The sequence below is a fragment of the Pseudopipra pipra genome, chromosome 5 (assembly GCF_036250125.1).
Source record: "Pseudopipra pipra isolate bDixPip1 chromosome 5, bDixPip1.hap1, whole genome shotgun sequence".
NCBI classification, from domain to species: domain Eukaryota; kingdom Metazoa; phylum Chordata; class Aves; order Passeriformes; family Pipridae; genus Pseudopipra; species Pseudopipra pipra.
The window spans coordinates 6563960-6585475 of NC_087553.1; the positions used below are offsets into that span (position 1 = coordinate 6563960).

General features: G+C 44.3%; 1 protein-coding gene across 2 annotated transcripts; it reads left to right on the forward strand.

The window, feature by feature from the left end:
- Nucleotides 1-254: 254 nt before the first annotated feature.
- On the forward strand, nt 255-17463 carry NOBOX (NOBOX oogenesis homeobox). 2 transcript variants are annotated; one of them, XM_064654289.1, is made up of 8 exons: nt 255-672; nt 3291-3995; nt 4404-4510; nt 4998-5101; nt 5933-6066; nt 13197-13458; nt 13955-14292; nt 16302-17463. In XM_064654289.1, the coding sequence occupies exons 1-8, from the start codon at nt 618-620 to the stop codon at nt 16574-16576; spliced, it is 1980 nt and encodes a 659-aa protein (XP_064510359.1). In that variant the 5' UTR covers nt 255-617; the 3' UTR covers nt 16577-17463. The 2 variants fall into 2 exon arrangements, with proteins under 2 accessions (XP_064510359.1, XP_064510358.1); XM_064654288.1 differs by lacking the exon at nt 255-672 and having other exon boundaries at nt 718-3995; nt 16305-17463.
- Nucleotides 17464-21516: the final 4053 nt, after the last annotated feature.

Consider the following 21516-nt stretch of genomic DNA (forward strand, 5'->3'; position numbering starts at 1 on the left):
GTTCCAGTTCTTCATGCTTAGGTGGAGCTTTTTGTGCTTTAGTTTATGGCCATTGCTGCCCATCCTGTCGCTGGGCACAACTGAAGGGAGTCTGGCACCATCCTCTTGGCACCTGCCTTGGAGATATTTATATACATTAATGAGATCCTGTCTCAGCATTCTCTTCTCCAGACTGGACAGGCCCAGCTCTCGCAGTCTCTCCTCAGAGAGATGCTCAGACCCCTCATCACCTTTGAGGCCGCCTCTGGACCCTCTCCAGCAGCTCCTTGTCTTTCTTGCACTGAGAAGCCCAGTACTGAACACACCACTCCAGATAACGAGGTTCACCTCGTTCACACGAGTTTTGCAACATGTAGGCTTCCGCGGCGTGCTGTTAGCGGTATTTCCACCAGCTCTTCGCGGGAAGCAGTCTCCCAGGTATCCTCAGCCGAGCTTGAAACATTCCCGTACCCTCCGTGGGGGAACAGCATCTCCGCCGAGGCCGAGCGGGGACGCAGGGACCCTCCCCCGCTGTCCCAGGTGTCCTTGATGAGGCGGCGGGGCCGGGGCAGGACTGGCCCCGGGCGGGGCATTAACCGGGCCGGGCTGGGCGAGGCCGGGAGCGCCGCCGGGCCGGGATGGACGGGGCGGGCGCAGGGGGAGAGGACACGGAGCAGGCCGCCGGAGGGCTGGGTAAGGGTTATTGTGAGGGTTAATTTAAGGGTCATTATAAGGGTTCTTACAAGGGTATGGGTAAGGGTAGTGCCGGCTCGCGTTAATGACCGGAGGGAGGCACCGGGCGATGAGCTTAATGAGCGGCGCCAGGGGAAGGGTAATGGCTCCTCTGGGATGTTATCTGGGCGCTCCGGCCAACATTCCCCCCGCCTCGCTCATCCCCGCGGTGTCCTGACCCCGCACAGACACAGCCTGGTGCCTGGGGCTCCGTGGCGGACTTTGGGGACGAAGGGCTGCGGGGCCCTCGTGTGCCTTGGCTTGTGAAAGCACCTGGGCGAGGGTTGGGGGCAGGTTTCTTTCCTCTCCTGTGGCGCGGAGGGGGCTCCCGCTGCCTCCGGGTTTCTCTGTTGTACCTTCGCCCCGCTGTCCGGTTTTCCTCCTCCTTGCGTGGATGGACCTCTGGCATCTCTCCGTGCGTGTGCGTTCAGGTGGCTTTGTAACAAATGCCCCAAGAAAACCTCAGAAGTGTTGCTGTCACAGTGTAAGTGGTTGGCTTGCTCGGAGAAATGTCTAAGGAGGTGGTTGTGAGAAGGGAAAGAGGGCTCGGCTTCCTGCTCGTGTGCCTTCAGCACATCAGGTGTTCCACACTGAACATGTCTGATGTTCCCAGTCAGTTAAAATCTCTTCTGCTTAAGGTTATGTTTATCTGAAAGTGGGACAAAGTGATGTTCAGTCTGGTCTCTTGCCATATGGGAGAAAGGAGTGGTTTGATAAGTCCCTCTTTGTTACCATGAAGGCCTGTCTTTCTCTCCAAACCATTTTTATGACAGCTCTTCCTTGTCAATGTCAAGTTGTTGTGAGGCCTTTGCTACGTATTTTAGAAATAAGAGTGATTTACTTTCTCTTGGAAGACTCTTTCTGTAGGTAATATAATACAGGTAGAAGACTTGGAAATTTATTTTGTGGTGTAAACACATACTGGTGTTTGCACAGAAACGAGTAAAACCCCTGTTCAAATCAAAGCACTAAGCTGAAAATGCCATTGCTGCTTTGAGGTGTTGGGTGAGTGACAGAATGGACGACACATGAAAATACTGTTTTTTTCACATGATGAGTGAGATGAGCTAAGAGGCAACAAGGAGGGTGGTGGAAAAAGGAATTATACAGAACAGAGCCAGACTGTGCCTCACTGTTTCTTGACCCTCCTCATCAGAATATTTCATGTCAATTGCAGTGGAAACTCTTGTTGCTTAACAAGATCAAATTATTATAGTTTCATAGCTTCCTGCTTCTGTTTCTTTCCCCGGCAGTTAATTTGGTTCTCTTAATCCTGTAAAAAGCAAATTAGAAAGTCTTGGAGCAGCCTGGCATCCCCTCATACTTCCATGAAGATTCTCCCATCTGACTGATGTTGTGGGGCTCCTTCTTGACTAACAGTTGTTTCAGAAAGAAACAATGAGGCAGAAAGCAAATTCCCTTATTTTGGCATTGCACTAACATATGTCAAAAGTAAACCAGCGTGAAATGTTAGAAAGTGAATTATTCTAGATCCTTTTCCTCCCCCAAATTAAACTATGAAGTTTCTCTGTAAGCACATACAACTGAAATGCTGCTCAAACTTTCCCCTCTCCAGACAGAGGCAGATACATGGGTTTGGGTTTGTTATTCTACTTTCTATTCTTAAGCATTTGTTTGTTTGTTTGTTTGTTTATTTTAGTTAGCAGGAATCACACAGACTCAGACATTCTAAGACAACCAGCAGGTTTTTGGAACATTGTTTTTTGGAAAAGTATATGCCAACTGGGAAAGTATAATGCTTCTTTATTATTATGTTGCCTATTTTAATTATTTCTCTTGCTATGTTCTCTCTGACCTGTCTTCTACTATTTAGGCTTCCTTACTGTCATGCAGTTTGTGCTTTTTGTTAAACTTGGTCACACTTCTGCACCTATTTTTGTCCTCATCCAGCTATTTAATTTGCTGTCTTGTAAGTCTGTTATTCATAAGTATGGCTGAAGCTGCAGAAAAATAATTCAAGGCAGTTATCAGAAGCTTATACAATTAATGGTTTTTGCTTGGTCAGCTTTGGTTTGACAGAAATACATAAAAAATTATCTGACATCTGTCAGATAATCCCTGTTGACACAATAGACCAGAATTTCACTTGTGTCTTTCTTTTGCTCATAAATCATTACTTTATGTTCTGTGCATTATTCCAGAGACTTTTGCTATCCCCAGTGCTGTTTTCCCACTACTGTATTTGTAATATGCAACCTTTCCTTTATTCTCTGTGCTTGGAATTACCTCTCCCTGTAGTTTACAGTTGGTAATGTTTTTGCAGACATGTTTGCTCTCAATATGAGCCTTTTCTCATCAGAGGTTTGACTGTCTCCCTGTTGACCATATCAGTTTCTTTGCTCTTGCTTTCCTGGCAGGCTCTGTCCTGGTGACAGTTTTTATTTTGAACTCTCCAATTCTTGTCACTGTTGGGTTTCGTTGTGTGGTGTTTTCCTTCTTCCATAACTGAAACTCCTGATCCAGGCGTACCTTTTCCTTGTGCTATCCAGGCACAGTGCATGTGGGGTGGGGTATGGGTTGGGTTTTGGGTGGGTTTTTTTCTTATTTTTTCCTTGTAGAGTGCCAGGATGAGGAAGAGGACACGTTGCAGTGTAAGGAGCACTTTGTGGAGGATGCTGATGCTGTCGGTGGCCATGGCACAGGGAGCAGTGTGCTCTCTGCATTCCAAAGCACAGCTACACAAGAAGAACCCGAGGATACCTCGAGAACAGAAGACAGGATTAGTCCTGTAAAGAAAGTGGAAGAAGATGGAAGAGACAGCACCCTGCAGGCAGCTGGGTCAGCTTCCCAAGACTCCGTGGTCCTTGACAGCCAGCTGGATTCTGCCTTGGGGTGTGGGCAGCCTTCCAATTCCCGCAGTGACATGAAGGCCGTGTCCCCACTTGCTGTAGTTGGATTGGCACAGGAGCCCACGGGTCAGTCAGGGTCCCCTGAACACTGTGAGAGTCATTACCTTGATGGGACTGAAAAGGAGGCAAAGAAGAAAAAAAGTACCAACAGAAGTGGAATGTGCACCGAGAAAGCACCTAGTGGAATCCCTGGAGCTCCCTGCAGGCAGGATGAGGGTGGCCCAGCTACTTGCCAGTCATCCAAATGTGCTGCAGCCCAGCAATCCTACAAGGTGTCTTCAGTCTTGGAATCCAGAAGTAACCGTGATGCAACCAAGGAGGAGAAAAAAGGGGAAAAGGGTAAAAAAGCCTTACTTGAGAATCTACACATCCTACCACCGGTCAGGAAGAAGTCCCGCACCTCCTACAATGCAGGTAGATACTGGGGCACCCACTGGCAAACAGGGACACTTGTAGTGCCAGTGGCACTGGTGTTCCTTTCCCCATGCTGAAGGTGCTGAGCTGCCCTAACTGGTGCTGCACCACATTCCACACCATCAGCTGTGTGAGGATCTTCAAATAGAGAAGATCTTCAAATAAAGTGTCTTATGTTTGAAGCATCGCTAGCAATGCTCTTTTGTTTTTACTGAAAAAGAAGAGTTTTGTTTATTTTTGTGGTTTACTTTAAAAAAAAAATCTTTTATGTTGTTCATGTGTTTCTAAATATAATAAAAATGTTCTGTTTTTTTTCTGTTTCCCTCTGCTGTTTTTTTTTTGTTTTTTTCTTGTTTATCACATACTCCCCATCTCTCTCTCTGTTTTTGAACAATGCATGGTTTCTAGAGCAGCTAGAAGAGTTGGAGAAGGTGTTCCATGAAGACCACTATCCCGACAGTGAGAGGAGGAGGGAGATTGCAGCTGTGATTGGTGTGACGCCACAGCGAATCCTGGTAACGCCTGCGTGGGGACAGTGGGTTCTGTGCAGAAAAGGGATGGACAGGGACTGGGGCAGGGAGGAGGTGATGACTACACCTGCCACTGGTGACAAGGAAGAGAGCTCACAGGGATGGACACTGCTCAACCCTACCCAAAATGGCCATGGAGTCTGGGGTTGCATATCTTCCCATTTCCTAAGATGAATCATACAATGGGTAGATAAATGAGGCTAAGGAGATCAGAGTTAATCTCTTTTGTCTTGAAAATCGTGGGCAACAAAGGAAATTGGTGTTTGGGGGTGTCTTTCTGCTATTATTTTTCTGTTTGCAATGAATTATGCAGGTTCTTTGGAAGAAAGGTTTCTTGAGGTTCCTTTCTGTCGAAGAAAGGTTTCTGGGCTCACCTGGTGACATGTGGAAGCAGTCACTGCTGATTTGTTGCCAGTGTCCCCATGTGTAGATGTTTTCCTTCCTGAATGCATCCTTTCTTTCCATTCATCAGGTCTGGTTTCAGAATCGTAGGGCAAAGTGGCGGAAATCGGAGAAGCTGAAAGCGAAAGGGAACAGAAAACATCCAACATCGTCACCTCTGTCAGATGATTATGGGTGGGGGACCTACTCTGTTTTCTCATCTTTCCACAACAGATACCTAATGAATTAAATGTTTTCCTCTGCCATTCCCCCTTTACATTTAAACTATGGAGAGCTGACAATCGAGCTGGACCTTGGTAGCTCGTCAGATTTCTTGGCAAATTGTAGGGGACCCTCTTAAAAGAGGGTTTGAAATAAATCTGTTGAGACTGCTGTGGAGTCATGTGGAGAACAAGGGATAAGATAGAAAGGTCTATGGATCACCCCTTCACTTTATGTTTTTGTGAATGGTCAGGAGCCCATTGCATTTCCCACCATTGTTTTCCATTTCCATGGATTTTCACTTGGTGATGGAAGTGCTGCTTGCTTGGATCAGTCTTACAAAGTCATGGGCTTCTTTGAATAAATATAAGGTAGCACCCTCCATAGGTGAGCAGGGGACATTTACTGGGGGGGGAAGGGAGTATGTGAGAGGGTAGATGGTCTTTCAAGGGGGTAGTGAGTGAATGTGTGAGGGAAGAAATTAGTTTCCACAGGGATATATTTGTGGCAATCTGGAGTGAGAAAACAGAATGCAAAGAGGAAAAATTAAGTTAAAGATTGGAGACCACCTGACTTATTTCATTGCACTGTCACTGCTGCCTGTCCTACACTGGTGACTTGGGGCTGCTTCCCCAAATACTGTCAAGACAGCATTCCTTGCACACCTAAATCAGCCACTGCTTTCTTTTTCCACCTGCTAGGGATGTAGGATCTGCCCATTGTAGGGTAGAAGGGTGTGTATTTGGTCATAATGCCCTGCCTTGTCTTCTGGTTCATCCTCACAACCCTTTTTGCTGCCTCCAGGGCACCTCCTCTGCCTGTGCCTCTGTTGCCTGACGTTGCTCGTGACCAATCTGCCGTGCTGGGAGGAAACGCTGCAGCTGGGAACTGCTCCAGCCTGCTCAGAGCACAGCCTGCACCACTCTCCTCTGCCTCAGGTGAGACCCCGACCAGCACGAGTGTTTTCCATAACTACAGCATTTGCTGGTGGAGCTGGGATGTTCACAAACACTTCAGGGGAGGTCATGTGAATGCCCCACACCATCGGTGCAAAACATGACACCAGGTCAAGTTGGGATTGATCAGCCTGGAGAAGAGAAAGTTGTGTGGAGACCTCACAGCACCTTCCAGTATCTGAAGGGGCTACAGGGAAGCTGGAGAGGGACTTTTCATCAGTGACAGGATGAGGGAGAATGGCTTCAAACTGAAAGAGGAAAAATTTAGGTTAGATATTATGAAGAAATTATTCCCTGTGAGGGTGGGGAGGCCCTGGCACAGGTTGCCCAGAGAAGCTGTGGCTGCCCCATCCCTGGAAGTGTTCAAGGACAGGCTGGATGAGGGTTGGAGTAACCTGGGCTAGTGGAAGGTGTCCCTGCCCATGGCAGGGGGTTGGAACTGGATGATCTTTAGGGTCCCTTCCAACCCAAACTTTTCTATGACTGTAGGTATAGCAGCTCTCTGCTAATTGAGTCTGTACCAGCTATGTACCAGCACGGTGGTGCTTCTGTGCTGATGCTGGAGCCAAATTTGCAGTCCTTGTTCATGTCCTAGCCTAAGCCAGCAAGGAATTCTGAATATGACTTCATAAGGATAAGTGATAGGGGCATTCTTCCATAATAGCTGTTTGACACTGGTCCTGCTGCTCTAAGTGATGATGAAAGTATTACTCTGGTTATGATGTTCTTCACGGCAGATACACACATCCCATACCCTGCTTTAGATGGAAACATTCTGGCTACAACCCGAGTCAAGTGAGGTGTGTGAGGAAGGTGCACTGTACAAACTGTTGGTGTTGTAGAGGCTCCCTCAGGTACTCCATACCTTTAAATGCTCAAGAGGGTTCCTTGGCTTCCCCAGGCAGTGCAATTTTCCATTGTGTGCAAGACCTCGAGGGAGGGAGACTAGTTGAGTTCCAGAGCTGACACTGAATTTACTCTCAGTTGCAGTGGAGCTGGAGGTCAGTGGGGTGTGCTGTTCGACCAGGGTTCTACCTGTGCTGTGCTTAAAGGTTGATGGCAGCTAAAGAGAGAGTTTGTTCAATTGTTTATTGGTGTGTGGAGTACCAGAGCATTTCCTGGAGTCAGGAATGCTCCCTAAAGCGTTTCCTATGTGTGTTTACATTTCCAGCTTGGCACAATTTGAAAAGATTTCCAAAGTGATGAGGACTTCATCACTTCCTTGGGAGGGGTATAAGCAATATATGTGCTGACATATGGTACTACTGTGTGCATTTTCCTGCTTCCCACTGTAATTCATTCATTGGAATTTCTGCTCCCTCATTTTATTCTAAATGTGCCAGTATTTAGTTATCGGTATTAAGGCCAGTTCTTGCAACTCATTTTCTAATAATGACTCAATTTTTTTTAATAGTGCTGATACCTTAAAAGTACTTTGGCACTGTAGAAAGCACCTGTAAGATTGTATCAGTAAGCTTTAGACTTATGTGTGCTAAAAGTACGTAATTGAGATACTTTCTTGATAACCTAATTTAGTGTTTCTGTCATTTAAATTTTCCTGTCATCCTCTCAAGGCAAGGGCTACTTTAGTCAATCCTATGACCTATTTAAACAATAGGACTGTAATTCAGTTAGTTCTGGTTTTTCCACTTCTTACAGCAGGATAAATATGGTCAAAGTGTTTGAATAATTCACTGCTTCCCGGGGTGCTGAAGCAGTGTCATCTGTAAAGGAAGCAAACCAATTATCCTCAGATTTCTATGCTGTAGGAACCTCTGCTGGTTCCTAAAATACATCTGCAGATGTGCTATTTAGTCAAGAGAGAATATAATAGAATCATAGAATGGTTTGGGTTGGAAGGGACCTTAAAGATCATCCAGTTCCAACCCACTGCCATGAGCAGGGACATCTTCCACTGTCCCAGGTTGCTCAGAGCCCCATCCAACCTGGCCTTGGACACTTCTAGGGATGGGACAGTCACAGCTTCTCTGGGCAACCTGTGCCAGGGCCTCCCCACCCTCACAGCAAAGAATTTCTTCCTGATATCTACTCTAAACTTTTAGTTTGAATCCATTTCCTCTGTTAGAGAAATAGAAGTTTCATTCAGGGATGTGATCTTGTCCTCTGTTTTCAATGAGCCATTTCTTTCTGGGGAATCTGCATGCTGGGATGCAGTTCTCCATGTGGAAAAGACAAGCAAGCCTTCTGATAAGAGGGAAGGGTCCCATTGGAATTCTTAGTGCAGTGTGTAAGGAAGAAAAAGGGCAAATGAATGTCCCTGAGGGTGAAATGGGTATGTGGAAAATGAGTGATAAAGAGAGCTGGGTTTTTACTGCTGGAATCCTTTCAGCTTGCTGCTGACTGCCTCCTATTGCATTTGCTGTGCGTGCATCCAGCTTTTAGGAAACACAGGCTTCCTCTACTTGTCTGAAACTCCTGTGTCTTCAGTGATAGGGATGTGTGAAAACGAGAGTTTACTTCGTTCCACTAGATCTGTGTGAGGGAACAAGCTTCCCCTTGTTCTCTTTAAATCAGGCTGGGCAAGAAGTAATGAAATCTATTTGTGTCAGCTAAGGCTGGTGAATAGTTTCCAGATACAGATCTGTTTGAGGGGATTAAAAAAAGTACCTTTTCTAAGTCACTGTTCAGAAAAGAGGCTTGCTTTGCTAGTGCACACGAACTGTGAGGTTTGGTGAGTGGTTTTGGACCCGGTTGCCTGAGGGAAGGGAGGAATAAGGTCTGTGTAATGAGCCACGTGCTGCTCTCTTTATTTATGAAACCCACCCTGCCCTCCAAATTTGTTCAACTCCAATCAGATGGAAGGTAGAAGTCCTAAAAATTACATTCCTACAAGTCATGGGAGAACTGGTGCCTGGGCAGAGTAGAGACCTAAGTTGGTGCACTCTTTGAGGGAGAAGACTGATACTTGGTGTAGAGTCCTCATAGAAGGGAGATCTGCAGGGCACAATGGCATGGAAAGCTGCAGTTGAAGTTTTGCCTTAACTACATGCAGGGTAACACAGCTATGGAGAATAAAACAATAAAATTTGCTTTTTGTTTGTTTGCCTGTTATCTAGCATTACGTAGGCAGACTTTTCTCTTTAAGAAAGCAAGAACTGAAGCAGGGAAAATGAAAGACAACGTGACCTGAATTCGTTCATTAAAAAAACCTTACCAAGAAATAGAGCCATCCAGGGGTCCACCTGTTAGCTTTATTAGAATATCTCAGAACATGAAGGAGGCAAAACTTGAATAGGATAAAATCCAAACTAGCTGAAGCAAAATAAAAGAGGAAACAAATCAGAAAAAAAAGTTATCAGTTTGCAAGGCAAAACCAGTTGCTTAGTAATGTTAGATTTCAGCAAAATAATTTGTGACCTGTGCATTGTGGTGCAGTTGTGCCCATAGGTTGTGGCCTGCTGGAGTGACCGTTCAGGTGCTTTTGGTACCAGTGTGTTTAACCACTTTCAGCAGGACAAGAAAATGATGAGGACAGTATAATCTCTTACCCAAGACCTTTGGAGAGTGTTCAGTGCTGCCTTTTCCACTGTTTTTCCTTGCTCTGGCCAGTACTTCTGACTGTTGTTTTTTTTTAATGTCCCAGTGTTTTTTCCAGTTTGCCAAACAAGCTGATTAAAAATGTCAGCGCGTTGTATTTGAGATGTATCTTACATTGATGGCAGTTATGGCTTCTGATTTGGGTATTGGGGACACTGCTTGCTATGAGAGCCTTTTGTGCCTCAAAACTTCCATTTTGAGCTTGCTTTGGTCTTAGAATTGTTTTTTTACTACTTTTACTGGACGGCGTGCTTGAGATTAATAGATTTTTTTTTACACTGGCAGTTCTTTGAAGTTTTTCTTGTTTTCCTGAGATTCCTTACTGATATAAATATATCTGTGATTCACTGACTTAAAGCACTGGCTTATGATTTTTTTTGAGTTAACCCTTCAGAAAGAAAAGTTCCTCTGGTTTGTGGGAGGAGATTTTTCTGCCCCACTGGAAATCCTTTGTTTCATGTGGCTGTATTGTGAGGACACCTGTCAGGAGCCCAGTCTGTGCAGATAATTCTCAGAGGTGGAATGGTTGTGGAAGTCTTGAGAGCAATTGGATGAAGCTGGATATGATCTGTCAGAGAAGAATAAATAAATGACAGGCTCTAATGCTTTCACTCACAGGATTCTGGCTTGTGAACAAATTACTTTAAAGCTGATCATGTGTAGCTGACATGGCAAGCAGCAGTCATATCTTTTGAAGAAGTGGTAGGTTCTGGCCTACTGAAAATCCAGAAGAGGATCAGACTGACAGGCTTCTCAAAGCAATGCAGTTAGAAACTGAATTGGTTCACTGACCATCACTCCAATTAAATGAAGAGCCCATTGCTCCTAAGTTTGATGAATATTTTTTTTCTACTTTCAAGATGTCATTTGCACGACAAATGTGTTTTCTTGTAATTTCAAGAAAAGGACGAGTCTGTGAAAAGCTTTGTGATGGCCCTTAATGTCCCAGTAAAGGCTGTAATTACTCAGCACTAAGAGAAACTGTTTGTGACATCAGTGTGTGACACAGGCTTGTGAAACCGGGCCCTGCTGCAAGTTCATGGATACTTCTCTAGGACAGCCCTCAGTCTCCTTCCATACTTGTGAAAGACAAACATCCCAGTCATCCCGACAGAAAAACACACATCCATTTCTGTTACTTTAAGCCTGTTCCACTCACTGGAAGGTGTTTGCACTAAAGAATGGATCTCTGAACTCTGCCAGGATGTTGAGGAGGCAGCTATAGTAGGGGTAAGGCAGCTGTGTAGCTGGAGACTTAGAACAGACATTCTTGAGTTAAGGCACATGTCTTAACCAGGGCTGGTTCAGAGATCTGAAGCTGCAAATTATTAAATTGCTCTCCAAAAATTCCCAAGGTTGTCTCATGGACTGAAAATCCAGAAATAATGGAAGTGAAAAACAAAAATCCTGCTGTTACATTCCCATGTTCACTGGAAAGCCTTCTGAGTTATTTATCTCTATATCAGTGTCAGGAAAAGCAACAGAATAGTAAAATATAGGTATTATCTCCAGCCAGTGATCAGAATTCTCCATCAAACAATTCTGGAATCTTCTGTAAATATGTCAGATTTAGCAGATATTGCTTCTTTGGGAGTTGTTTATTCCCACTGCATTTGTGACTTTATTCAGAAGGCACAATTTCAGCATCTGTCTTTGAAAGTACTGAGAAGCAGAAGAGTCTTGAGAAAAGGCTAAAACCAGCTCCTTGGAGGCCACGGGTGTCCCTTCACAATCTCTTTACCTGGTGGTCCTATTGCCGTGACCCACAAAGATTATCTACGCTAAGTATTGCAAATGTTTCAAAAAACAAAAAGTGGGATTAGAAGTGACTTCCTGGGCTGTTTGTATTCATCCTGAGGAAAACTAGTGCCACTGCAGAACAGCTCACCCTAATGTCATTATTGAACTGAAGCTTTACCTGGATGTAGACTGGTTTTCAGGTAGGTGTGTTTCATAATGTTTGTGTGAACGTTCTGGGACACGATGGTTAGGAGAAGCTGTGCAAATGAAGGTTTTAAAAAAAAAATCAGGAGAGATCCTCAGTTTCATTTCTGGCTAAGCCGTTTTGATTTTGAGGACACTAAATATTTGCTTTCTTGTGCTTTGTTGTGTGGGAGTAGATCTGTGCTACGTCAAACACTGGGAGTGGGACAGGTATATCATAGATGCTGCCTGACGTGGATAAATAGTATGTTCAAACAGAAAAAATAAACCACTGAGAATTGCATGGGCATGTGAATGCTTGAGAGATGCCATCCTAGCTCTTGCTCCGGTTTTCTAAATGAGCCCAAAATCGAGGTTATTGAAACTTGAAAAGTTTTCATCGAAACATCATGATTCCCTCTCTCCATGGTTGCAGAGTTGGAAAAAACTGCATGTGGGAAGATGCAATAAGAGAGACAGAAATGCAGTGTGATGGGGAATCTGAGAAACAGTGCTATGAGGTGTTGAAGTGGAATCTCCTCATCAGCTCTCTGGGCTTGCATTCCAAAATTCTCCAAAGGTTGCTGATGCTTGCTGTGGCATCTTTAGGTTTTATGCTTGAGGCCTTTGATTTGTACCTGGTGGAGTGCATTTGATGTTACCCTGTATGCCTGCAAGGGTGAAGTACAACTGTAAACTCTCCCTAAAGCTTTCCTGTGAGTGGGAGTAAACCAGCTTTACCTGAACAGTAGGCTGGTTCAGCCCAGCTAGACTCAAAAAATCATTTAAACTTGTCCTGCACACTTGATGGTTACACTTGTGAAGAGAGAAATCATTTGCTAATTGCCATAATGAAAGAAAATCTTGTTCTCTTGCCCCAAGTGCAAGCTCCTTGAACTTCTGTGTATAGATGTTACTCTGGATCACCAGCATATGTGACTCTGACCTTTAATGTCCTCTATTGTCCTGTTTCCACAGAGGCTCTTCTGTAGGAAACTCTTCCTCTCTCATTTTCTAGCAGTGACCGAAGAGAGAGGTCACCAAACAAGATTCTAGGAACCAAAAGGTGTTGGTTTCTTTTTCTGTGTTCCAGCTTCTTTTTCCAAAGGATCTTCAGCTGACGTCTCTGCTCTTTTAATTTTTGTTTCTGGCATGACTCATCTGAGAGAAAATATGGTCAAAACAATGACTGTGGATGTGGATGTGCACGTTTTTGTTTCTTTCAAACCACAGTTAAATTTTTCAAAAGGGTAATCTTCTGAATTGAGTGCAGCACACTCCTCCCAGAGGACAGTAGTGATGGAAGATGACTGGGGGATAATTCCTGGCTTTTTTCCAGGAAGTACTTTGCTTCACTTGGCCGCCTTCTTGAGAGCTGAATAAATATAATATGCAGAGGCCGAAATCATGAAGGTAATTTTATTTAGCCAATAAACACCATCCTGTGCTCCAGAGAGCTTGCTAGTACTTCCCTGTGCTTCTCTACAGCAATGCCGGTACTTGCTCACTTTTATTCCCACCGGTGAATGTCTGGGATCTTGCTTTTCTGTTCTGCTCCTCCTTCCCTCTGCTTGCTCCTGTTCATTCCCGCTGTGGCAGCCCGGTGTGACAGTCTCTCTTTTCATTCACAGCCTCCTCGGTGGCAGGAACGGTGGCATCTTGTGAAGCAGTTCAGACGAAGGTGTCGCAGCAGCTCAGCTTCAACTCCAGCAGCGTGGAGGGCTTCCCGAGCCTCCCCAGCCCTCCTCCCATCCGCAGGGCCACCATCCTGGCCTTCAACCCCCACAGCCCTGTTGGTTCCCTGGGGCTGGGCACTCCCAACAGTGAATGCTGCTTGTCCAGTCAGGAAAATGGCTCCAGGGAGGCCTTCACTTACAGCATCCAGAATCAAGGGTAGGAACAGATGAGAATGGAAATGAAAAAAGCAAAGCCTGGGAGAAGCCTTGTGAGGGTGAATGTGAGACATGGGACAAGGAATTAGGTGGGAGCATAAGTGAAAAGTGAGGTGCAGGAGTGACAGTATCTTTTAAATGGAGCATGGAAAGCTGCATGATGTGCATAGTGGGACAGGGCACCTGCTGTGAGAGAAGTGATACCTCTGGTCAGAATGCTTCCAGAATTGCATACCTGTCAAGTGAAAGAGAGGGTGTTTCAAACTTTGGGGTGTGCTTTGGAGAGTGGGAAGATAATCCCCACTAATGCCCATTGGTCAAGAATCCTGCTGTGAAACCACTTGGCTCAAGTGGTTTCTGTTGCCCTTGTCCTGGCATCTGGGAGGAGGGCTTGGAGTCAGATCAGGGTTGGCAATAACACAGTTGTTTACTGTATGGGTTGCTGTAGCTGTTGACCCTACTTTAATCTCTGGATTGCCTCTCCTTGCTCTCTGCAGCTTGAGTTCACCACCCTCCTGCCCTTACCCTGAGCAGCTGGAGACTGCAGGGAACCTGGAGACCATGTACTGCCAGTACAGCAGCCAGGGGGGAATTTACCAGCTGTCCCAATATTTCCAGCAGCACCAGCTCTCCCAGTTCTGCCAACTGCCAGATCACCTGGCCACCAATTTGCTCTCCAGTGACCACCTCCCTCCTCCAACACCTCCTGAGCTCCATCCAGCTTTCCTGGCCTTACCTGGTAACACTGGAGCAGTAACCTATGGAGCCACACAAGGCTATGGACAAAACCACATGGGGGGACAGCTCGTGCCACAGCAGTCAAGTGGAATCTCAGGTAAATTTCTGAAATATTTTGTCATCCTGCACCTCTGGAGTAACTAAACCATACCCTGAAACACTCAGTGGTTTCACTGGTGGCTGTGACAGAAAGTAGAAACGTGCACATGCATGCACAAATATATATATATATATATATGTTGGCCCATCTTTTTTTCTAATTTCCTTGTATGCTTGTTTTTTTTTAAAGTGCTGAGTGACCCATTCATTTGAATCAAAAGTTACTATGCAGGTTGCACATGTCAGAAAGAGCATTAAATGTGAATGTGTCAGGTAGTGCAGTGGTTTTTCTCTGGGCTGGAGAACTACCTTTTGCATGAGTGTACTGTTGTGCAAGTGAACATGCCTTTGGTATATGTGGGTGGGAATCAAGGGTGCAAAATGGAAAAGGTGCCACAGCAAGTGGAATAGTTGGCGGTAGAAAGAAAAACAGGCTTCTCACTCTGTTGGGCTTCTGCAGAAACCAGTTTGAAGTTTCATATCTTGGGGTAGTGGAAAAGAAGAGAGAGACAGAAGCCAGCAGAGTATGCATAGAGTCTTTCTTTTTCTTCCTCTGGTTTGAATTTGCAACAGATTAAGGAACTTCTGCATAATTTTCTAAAAAGTAACTAGGTTAAACTGGCACTGTTGGTCTCCTTGTCTTGTGTCCAGGCTTTGTATTTTGAAGTTATTCAAGCCCAAGTATAATCAAATGATAAACCATTGCAGTTAGTTTATTTGGACTGTCAGGTTTGTTGAATTAAGCTCACAGTCCAAAAACTACATGTTTTGTCTTATCACATAAGAGAATAGTTTCAGACCACAGATGCTGCTGCTGTTTTTGTACTAGTCTTGTGGACCTTGTCAGGGAGGGAAGTCTGACTCACAGAGTCTGACTCACAGCAGGCTGCAAGCTGGCTCTTGTTCCCATTATTCCTGCTGACACTGTCCAGGCCAGGTTGGCAGCACCTGTGCTATCTACCACACTTGGCCTGTCTCCCCTCTCTGGTTTCAAGGCATAATTATTCTTTTCAGTGGTTTTTCAGTCTGAAGTGCCAGAAGTAATGAGAGGGCTGTGCCCCAGTGCACCAAATTGACATTTTTATAGCATGATGCCAAAGTGTGTGTTGCATTCTTTGGGGCACACTGTGTGAGCATAAGGGGTGTGGAAAGGTGCAGGCTGATAAAGTGGAAAGATTGTTGAAGGAACAGAGTTCATATTCTCTTACTCTGTCCAGAGCACAATCAGCAGTGCATGGCTGTTCTGTTCAAGGAAGGGATCCTACCACTGTTATGACCAATTTCACAGAATCATGGAATGGTTTGGGTAGGAAGGGACCTTAAGGATCATCCAGTTCCAACCCTCATGGGCAGGGACACCTCCCACTATCCCAGGTTGCTCAGAGCCCCATCCAACCTGGCCTTGGACACTTCCAGGGATGGGGCAGCCACAGCTTCTCTGGGCAACCTGCCTCACTACCGTCACAGGGAAGAATTTCTTCCTAAAAAGGTTCCAGGTTCCCAAAGTGCAGTGGGCAGGGAACTAGTCTGTCAGTGCAGACACTCCTGTGAGTCTTACTTCAGCAAGTAAGCAAGTGAACAGCTTAGTTGGATTATAGATATTACTTAACAGTACATTCCTGCTTCCAGCTTCTATAAATGAAAGTGAAGATTAAACATTCAGGTTATGCTTGACAGAGTTGGAACCTCTTGGAAAATAGGAGTGGAGAAAAGAAATTGGGGAGTGGGTGTCTCTAGTAATCATTACATACTCTCAGGATCAGTGCTGAGCGACATCATGATTTCTTTTTGCATTATAACAATGCTATGAACTTCAAAGATTTTTCCTCCTAAGAACTACCTTTTGGATAAAAACACTGCAGTGTAAACAGCAAAGTGATCCTTTATCTATATGTGGTGTCTGCTCTACTGCAGTGACCACCAGAGCATGACTGCAATGCTGTTTGCACTGAGCATAGACACGCTGCTGTTATTTTCATTATTCTGTCTTTGTTGCTTTTCCCTCAGCAGACATCACTGCCTATCAGGCTGTCCTCTGGAGTGATTTCTGCATGCAGGGAGCTCAATTCCCAAATCAGCTGCACTCCCAAATGCCATTTTTTAGCATGGCAGAAGGACAGAACTTCACAGAGCCATATCTTCTTCAAGTGCCCAATGGAACAGCACTGGGATCCACGTCAGAGGCTGGAAAGCAAAAGGGAGTGACACCAGACCAGAGCTCAAACCAGAGCCACCAAACAGAGCCAGAGTTGGCACCGCTCGCTGAAGGAGAGAGGATGTAGAGTGTTGTAGCAAGAAAGGAGACACCACTGTTGGTAACTGAAAGGCCAGCTGATTAGTTTCTGGGGGGGAAAAGGAAAGCATTCCAAGACAGCAGTAGCTCCTCTGAATGCAGGATCAAAACTGTGGCATGAATGGGAATGGAACTTCCTTTTTTCTGGTCTGCCATCCGAGGCTGGTCCCGTTATCCTGTACCTGGTTCTTAGATTCAGCTGTTCATAGAAACGGGGACTTAGAAGTCAGTAAAATAGATGCCAAAGTTCTGTCCTCTCTCAGACAACATCTGTTGTGAGCTGAATGGCTGCACAGCACTGACAATTTCTAAGATTTCCTGAGGTATAAACACCTCTCTTCAAGGCAGTACTTCTTCAGCATGAGAGGGGAAAAGGGAAGAGAAGAGAGAGTTTTCTGTCTGGATTTCCACTTCCAGGCTTTTTTTTTTCTTTTTTTTTGGAAACAAGATTACCCTACTTTCAAATGGTTGAAAGGTGTCATAGGCCTTAAATATTTTTGGACGTGTATGGGGGTATATGTGTGTCTAATTTTGAAATATGAGACATTTGAAAAATCCAAAGTATTTTGTGTCATGTGAAATCGCATTTTCTTATGAATCTGTTTGGGGTTTTTTCAGAAATCAAAGAAGAAACTAATGACTGATGCTGGTTTCTGAGGGGGGGAAAAAAAAAACAAAGGAAAAGGAAACATTGCCATTTTAAACTCTGCAAAATAAGAAGAGTCAAAAAGAGAGTCAAGAATAATAATATTTACAACAGAAGCACTTTTTTATTTCTTTTTTTTTTTGTTGTGTTTTTTTCCTTGTTGCCATAATTATTTTCCTGCTGAGGAAAGAAGCGGGGAAATTTCAGTCAATAAAAGCTTCTGATCTGTGGTGGGTTTTTTTGTTTGTTTTTTTGTAAGTCTCCTGACCTTAATCCTGAATTCTAATCTTGAGGAGCCCACAGACAGGAAAGAGCTGATACAGGCACCAGAGTCCCATGGGTGGAAATTCCAGACCATGCAAGAGTCAGAAGGTGTGGCTGCTGTCCTGGAATACATGGGAAGAGAGCCTAGGAAGATGTATGGAAAACAGGGTGGGGAACTGCACCAACTACCTCATTTTAGGGAATCCAGACAGAGAAAGAAATGTCTTTGGAAGTCCACTAACACAGCCTGGCTGGGGACATGGGGAAGTTCACTCAGGGTCCAGCACAGGTTGTAGGGTGGAAAGGAGCTCCCCCTTTTACAGGGGAGCTGGGAGAACTTTCCAGAGTATGGTGAATAAGGGTAGAAGTTTTGGGAAGGAGGAACAACAATTGGGTACAAAGTAAAAAGGGAAGGGATAACAACAGAACATGCATGAGAAGGGAGTGGAACATAGGGGCAGGGACAAGCCATTATTAAAAAACATTAAAACAGCCATAAACTTGTAATTTCTCTCCATTCAGCAATCTCAGTTAAACAAGTCCATTATTTCAAATCCATTCCTCTTCTTCTGTGACTCCTTTCAGTGCCACAGACCAGCTCTGGTAGGCTTTTCTCTCTGATTCTTCGGAGTCCTCATCCATGGTCCACCATTAGTTTGGTGTTTTCTAGCCTTGAATTACTTTAAAAAAGTATTTCCGCTGTAGAACTGTAACAATAAACAGCTGCAGAACTGTGACTGTAAATGCTGGCAGTGTAAGCAGATCCCTCTCAGTTATTAATTGGTTCAACATCCCCTTTGAATCGATCCATTTGATCTTGGCTTGGTTGTCTCAGCTCCTGGTTTACCTGGGACTGTCAGCCTGGGAAACAAAATATGTCTCTGAAATCAGCTGTCAGGGGCAAGAGCAGAGGACTCCAGTGGTGAGATTGTTTACTCTGGTACATAAACAGAGCTGCAGTCCCAGGGAACCATGGTTCCCAAGGGAACTGTAACTGCCTGGATCTGTGGGATGTATGAGTGGCTAAAACGTGGCTCTCCCCATGTCCTTGTATGAGAAATAAAAATACAGTTTTTATATAAATAGGCGTATCGTGAAGTTGTAAGATATCCAAGTTCCAAGACCTGAACTTGGGTATCAAGGTCTCTTTTGGCAGGATGAGGGAAATGAGAAAATTCTTAAAAATTAAATCTTATAGGGCCATTTTGTACATGAGGTTCCTTTTCTCTTTGGGCTGAGAACAAAGGAAGATCCATCACCTTTGACAGGAGATGGCTTGCAGCCAATTGGGAAAAAGGGAAAGCCCCTTTTCAGAGAAAAGAAACTTATTTAGGTAAAGATGAATACATTAAAACTTTGTGTTTAAGCTTTTGGGTAAAACGGAGGCTTCTCTGGGAATGGTTTGAGTGGAATAGTCTGATTCATTTCCACACAACCTTAAATTTGTCAGGTTCAGTTGGACTTGAAGTTTTGAACTGAGCTTGCTTTCTTACCACAAGGAGGAGGAAAGGGTGGGTAGCTGAGAGTACTGCAACTTACTGGTAGTGGATTTAGTGTTGCACAGGTGGGTTCAGGCCCCTGTGTCGTTTTATTATTCCCTTTCCATGTTAAGTCTCAGGAAGGCTCACTTTGTTAGGGTGGGCACAATCAAAACTCCAAATGCTGTGGCTTCCTGACTGTGGCACCCCCCCTTTCGAAGAAGACAATTGTTTTACCTCTGTATCATTTGATGATGGAAGTGCCAAGCCAAGAAGGCAGAAATTTGAAGCAAGGCTTGGTGGAAATAGATAAAGTTGTGTGTGTTGTCAAGTGTTACTGGGGTTTTTTCGAGTTGTTTTTTGAGGTGGAAAGCCAAATTGTGGATGTATTTGTATTGGACTTGTGCGGTACTGTGGCTGTAGGACTGGAAATGGGAGTGAGGTTATTGTCACAAACTTGTTTTTGCAGGAGGAATGAGACTGTAAGGTTTTGTCCAGTTCCCTAAATTGTGGGTGTTCAGCTGAAAAGTACACACATCTGCTTGTCTATCCTCTGTACTGCATATTTTAGTATAATTAAATTTTGAAAGTACACACATCTGCGTGTCTGTCCTCTATATTGCATATTTTAGTATAATTGAATTTTTAACTTTGCTACTTCTTAGCAGGTAAATCTAGTACACTGACCATTTCCTATGTGCCTTGGCCAGCAAGCAGACATTATTTTCTACAAGCAAGTCCCTTTTATGTGGTGAGAGCACATAAACTATCATCAACTAACTTTTTTATTTTAGTCAATGAGACAAATCTTTTCTTACAGGCTTTTTAGTTTCTGTGAAGTGGGATACATTAGGAAGTATCAATGTTAATTCAGTTTAACAGCAGGAATTCCCAAGGTATTTTTTGCATTTATTATAAAGGTTGCTGCAAATCATATGAGACAATAATCTATTGTTGAATGGTAAATGATGATTTTTCTTCACATAGCTGTGCTAAGTACATTAAAAAAAACACAAACAAAACCAAATCAGTCTATCACCTGATAGAGCCATCCACCTTCATAGATGAATGCTGATGAGCATGAAAACACCTGTGAGTCCTCATTTAGCTTAATGATAATCGTATTTAGCATAATGATAATAATACCTCTGCCAGGTGAGCCTGCACAGCGTCAGTCATCAAAACCAACACAGAGGGACTCCAGGACAACATTTCTTAGTCTTCTTTTGTGTCCCACGTGCCCACGTCTGCCTGATCCATCAGATACATTTTGAACATTAAGCCAACAGCTTCACAGAGACCAGGGCTGTGGTAGCAGTCTCCTGAGGGTTGTAGCTGGAGGAATGAACTGCTGAAACGTATTTGATTTTGCAGCAAGGCAGCTGTAAGTAGCCAGGAGCTTAAAGGTTCCAGTTGTATACAGGATATAAGCCATCCTCTTCGGGATACTTCTTGTGCCCTCTGTGCTCACTGTGTGTTTTTACAGCACTTAAGACAAGGGGGAGAAGTTCCTCCCTTGATTTCTTTTCAGGAATTTTGAGTAAAGTACCTCGTGGGTCCACCTCACCTCCTGGTCCTGGGGCAGAGAGGGATCCCAGCTGGGCCTGCACTCCCTGATGTGTGACAGGAGAGTCCACCCTGAACAGACCTAAAATGCAATAATGCACACTATGCAAGCCATCATGCAGGCCATCATGCAAGCTGTCATGCAAGTTCAGCTGCTGGTGCCAGGTTGCTGTCTTGGTGTTAAATTATGCTGAGACCATCCTGGTTCACCAGACTTTGAAGATATATCCTTTTTTTGAAACCAGATGTGACAGATAAGTGAGTCTGTGAGCTTGTAAATCTGTGACTATAACATAGTCACTTCATAACTATAAAAGCCCAGTCCAAACTTCCATATGGCAGATTCTTCCATGTACTTCCTTGAAGTGTGGAGCTTCTCCTGTGAAGCAGGGATGCCTCTCCATGGTTACTGCCCAGGGGTTAAGAGAGAGATCTGCCCTCCACCTTGTATGGTGAGTTATATCAATCTCTACTTGATGATTGTTTCTTTTGCTAGCTTCAATACAATTGCTTTAATATAATTGGTTTTTTTACAGTGCACTGTATTACTTTGTTATATAATACTCTACTAGTAGATTTTTTAGCTTTTACACTGTGTAGTAAGTAATTCTGATCAGAATCTTTCATCTGTTCACCTGTTTGGTAATTTGTTATAATAAATAAATCATTTATATAAATGTGTATGTTTTGCCATCATTAAAACCTGCGGGACAAAGTGGTTTTATCACACCTCTGTAATTCCTTTAAATTTAAACCCCTAACACAGTCCGAGGCTAAGATGGGATTCAGCTGCACCTAAAGCCTTCCCTGAGGAGGAGTTTCAGAAGCAAGGGAGTCCTTTCTCCACCTCCAGACTCACCAGCAAGGCTTTGCTTTTTAAAACTTTGTCTAAGCCTTCCACTCTCCCATGACAGGCACAAGGCTGTCCGTAGTTTTTGGGGAGGGGAACAGGTCTGATCAACTCCCCTGACATAG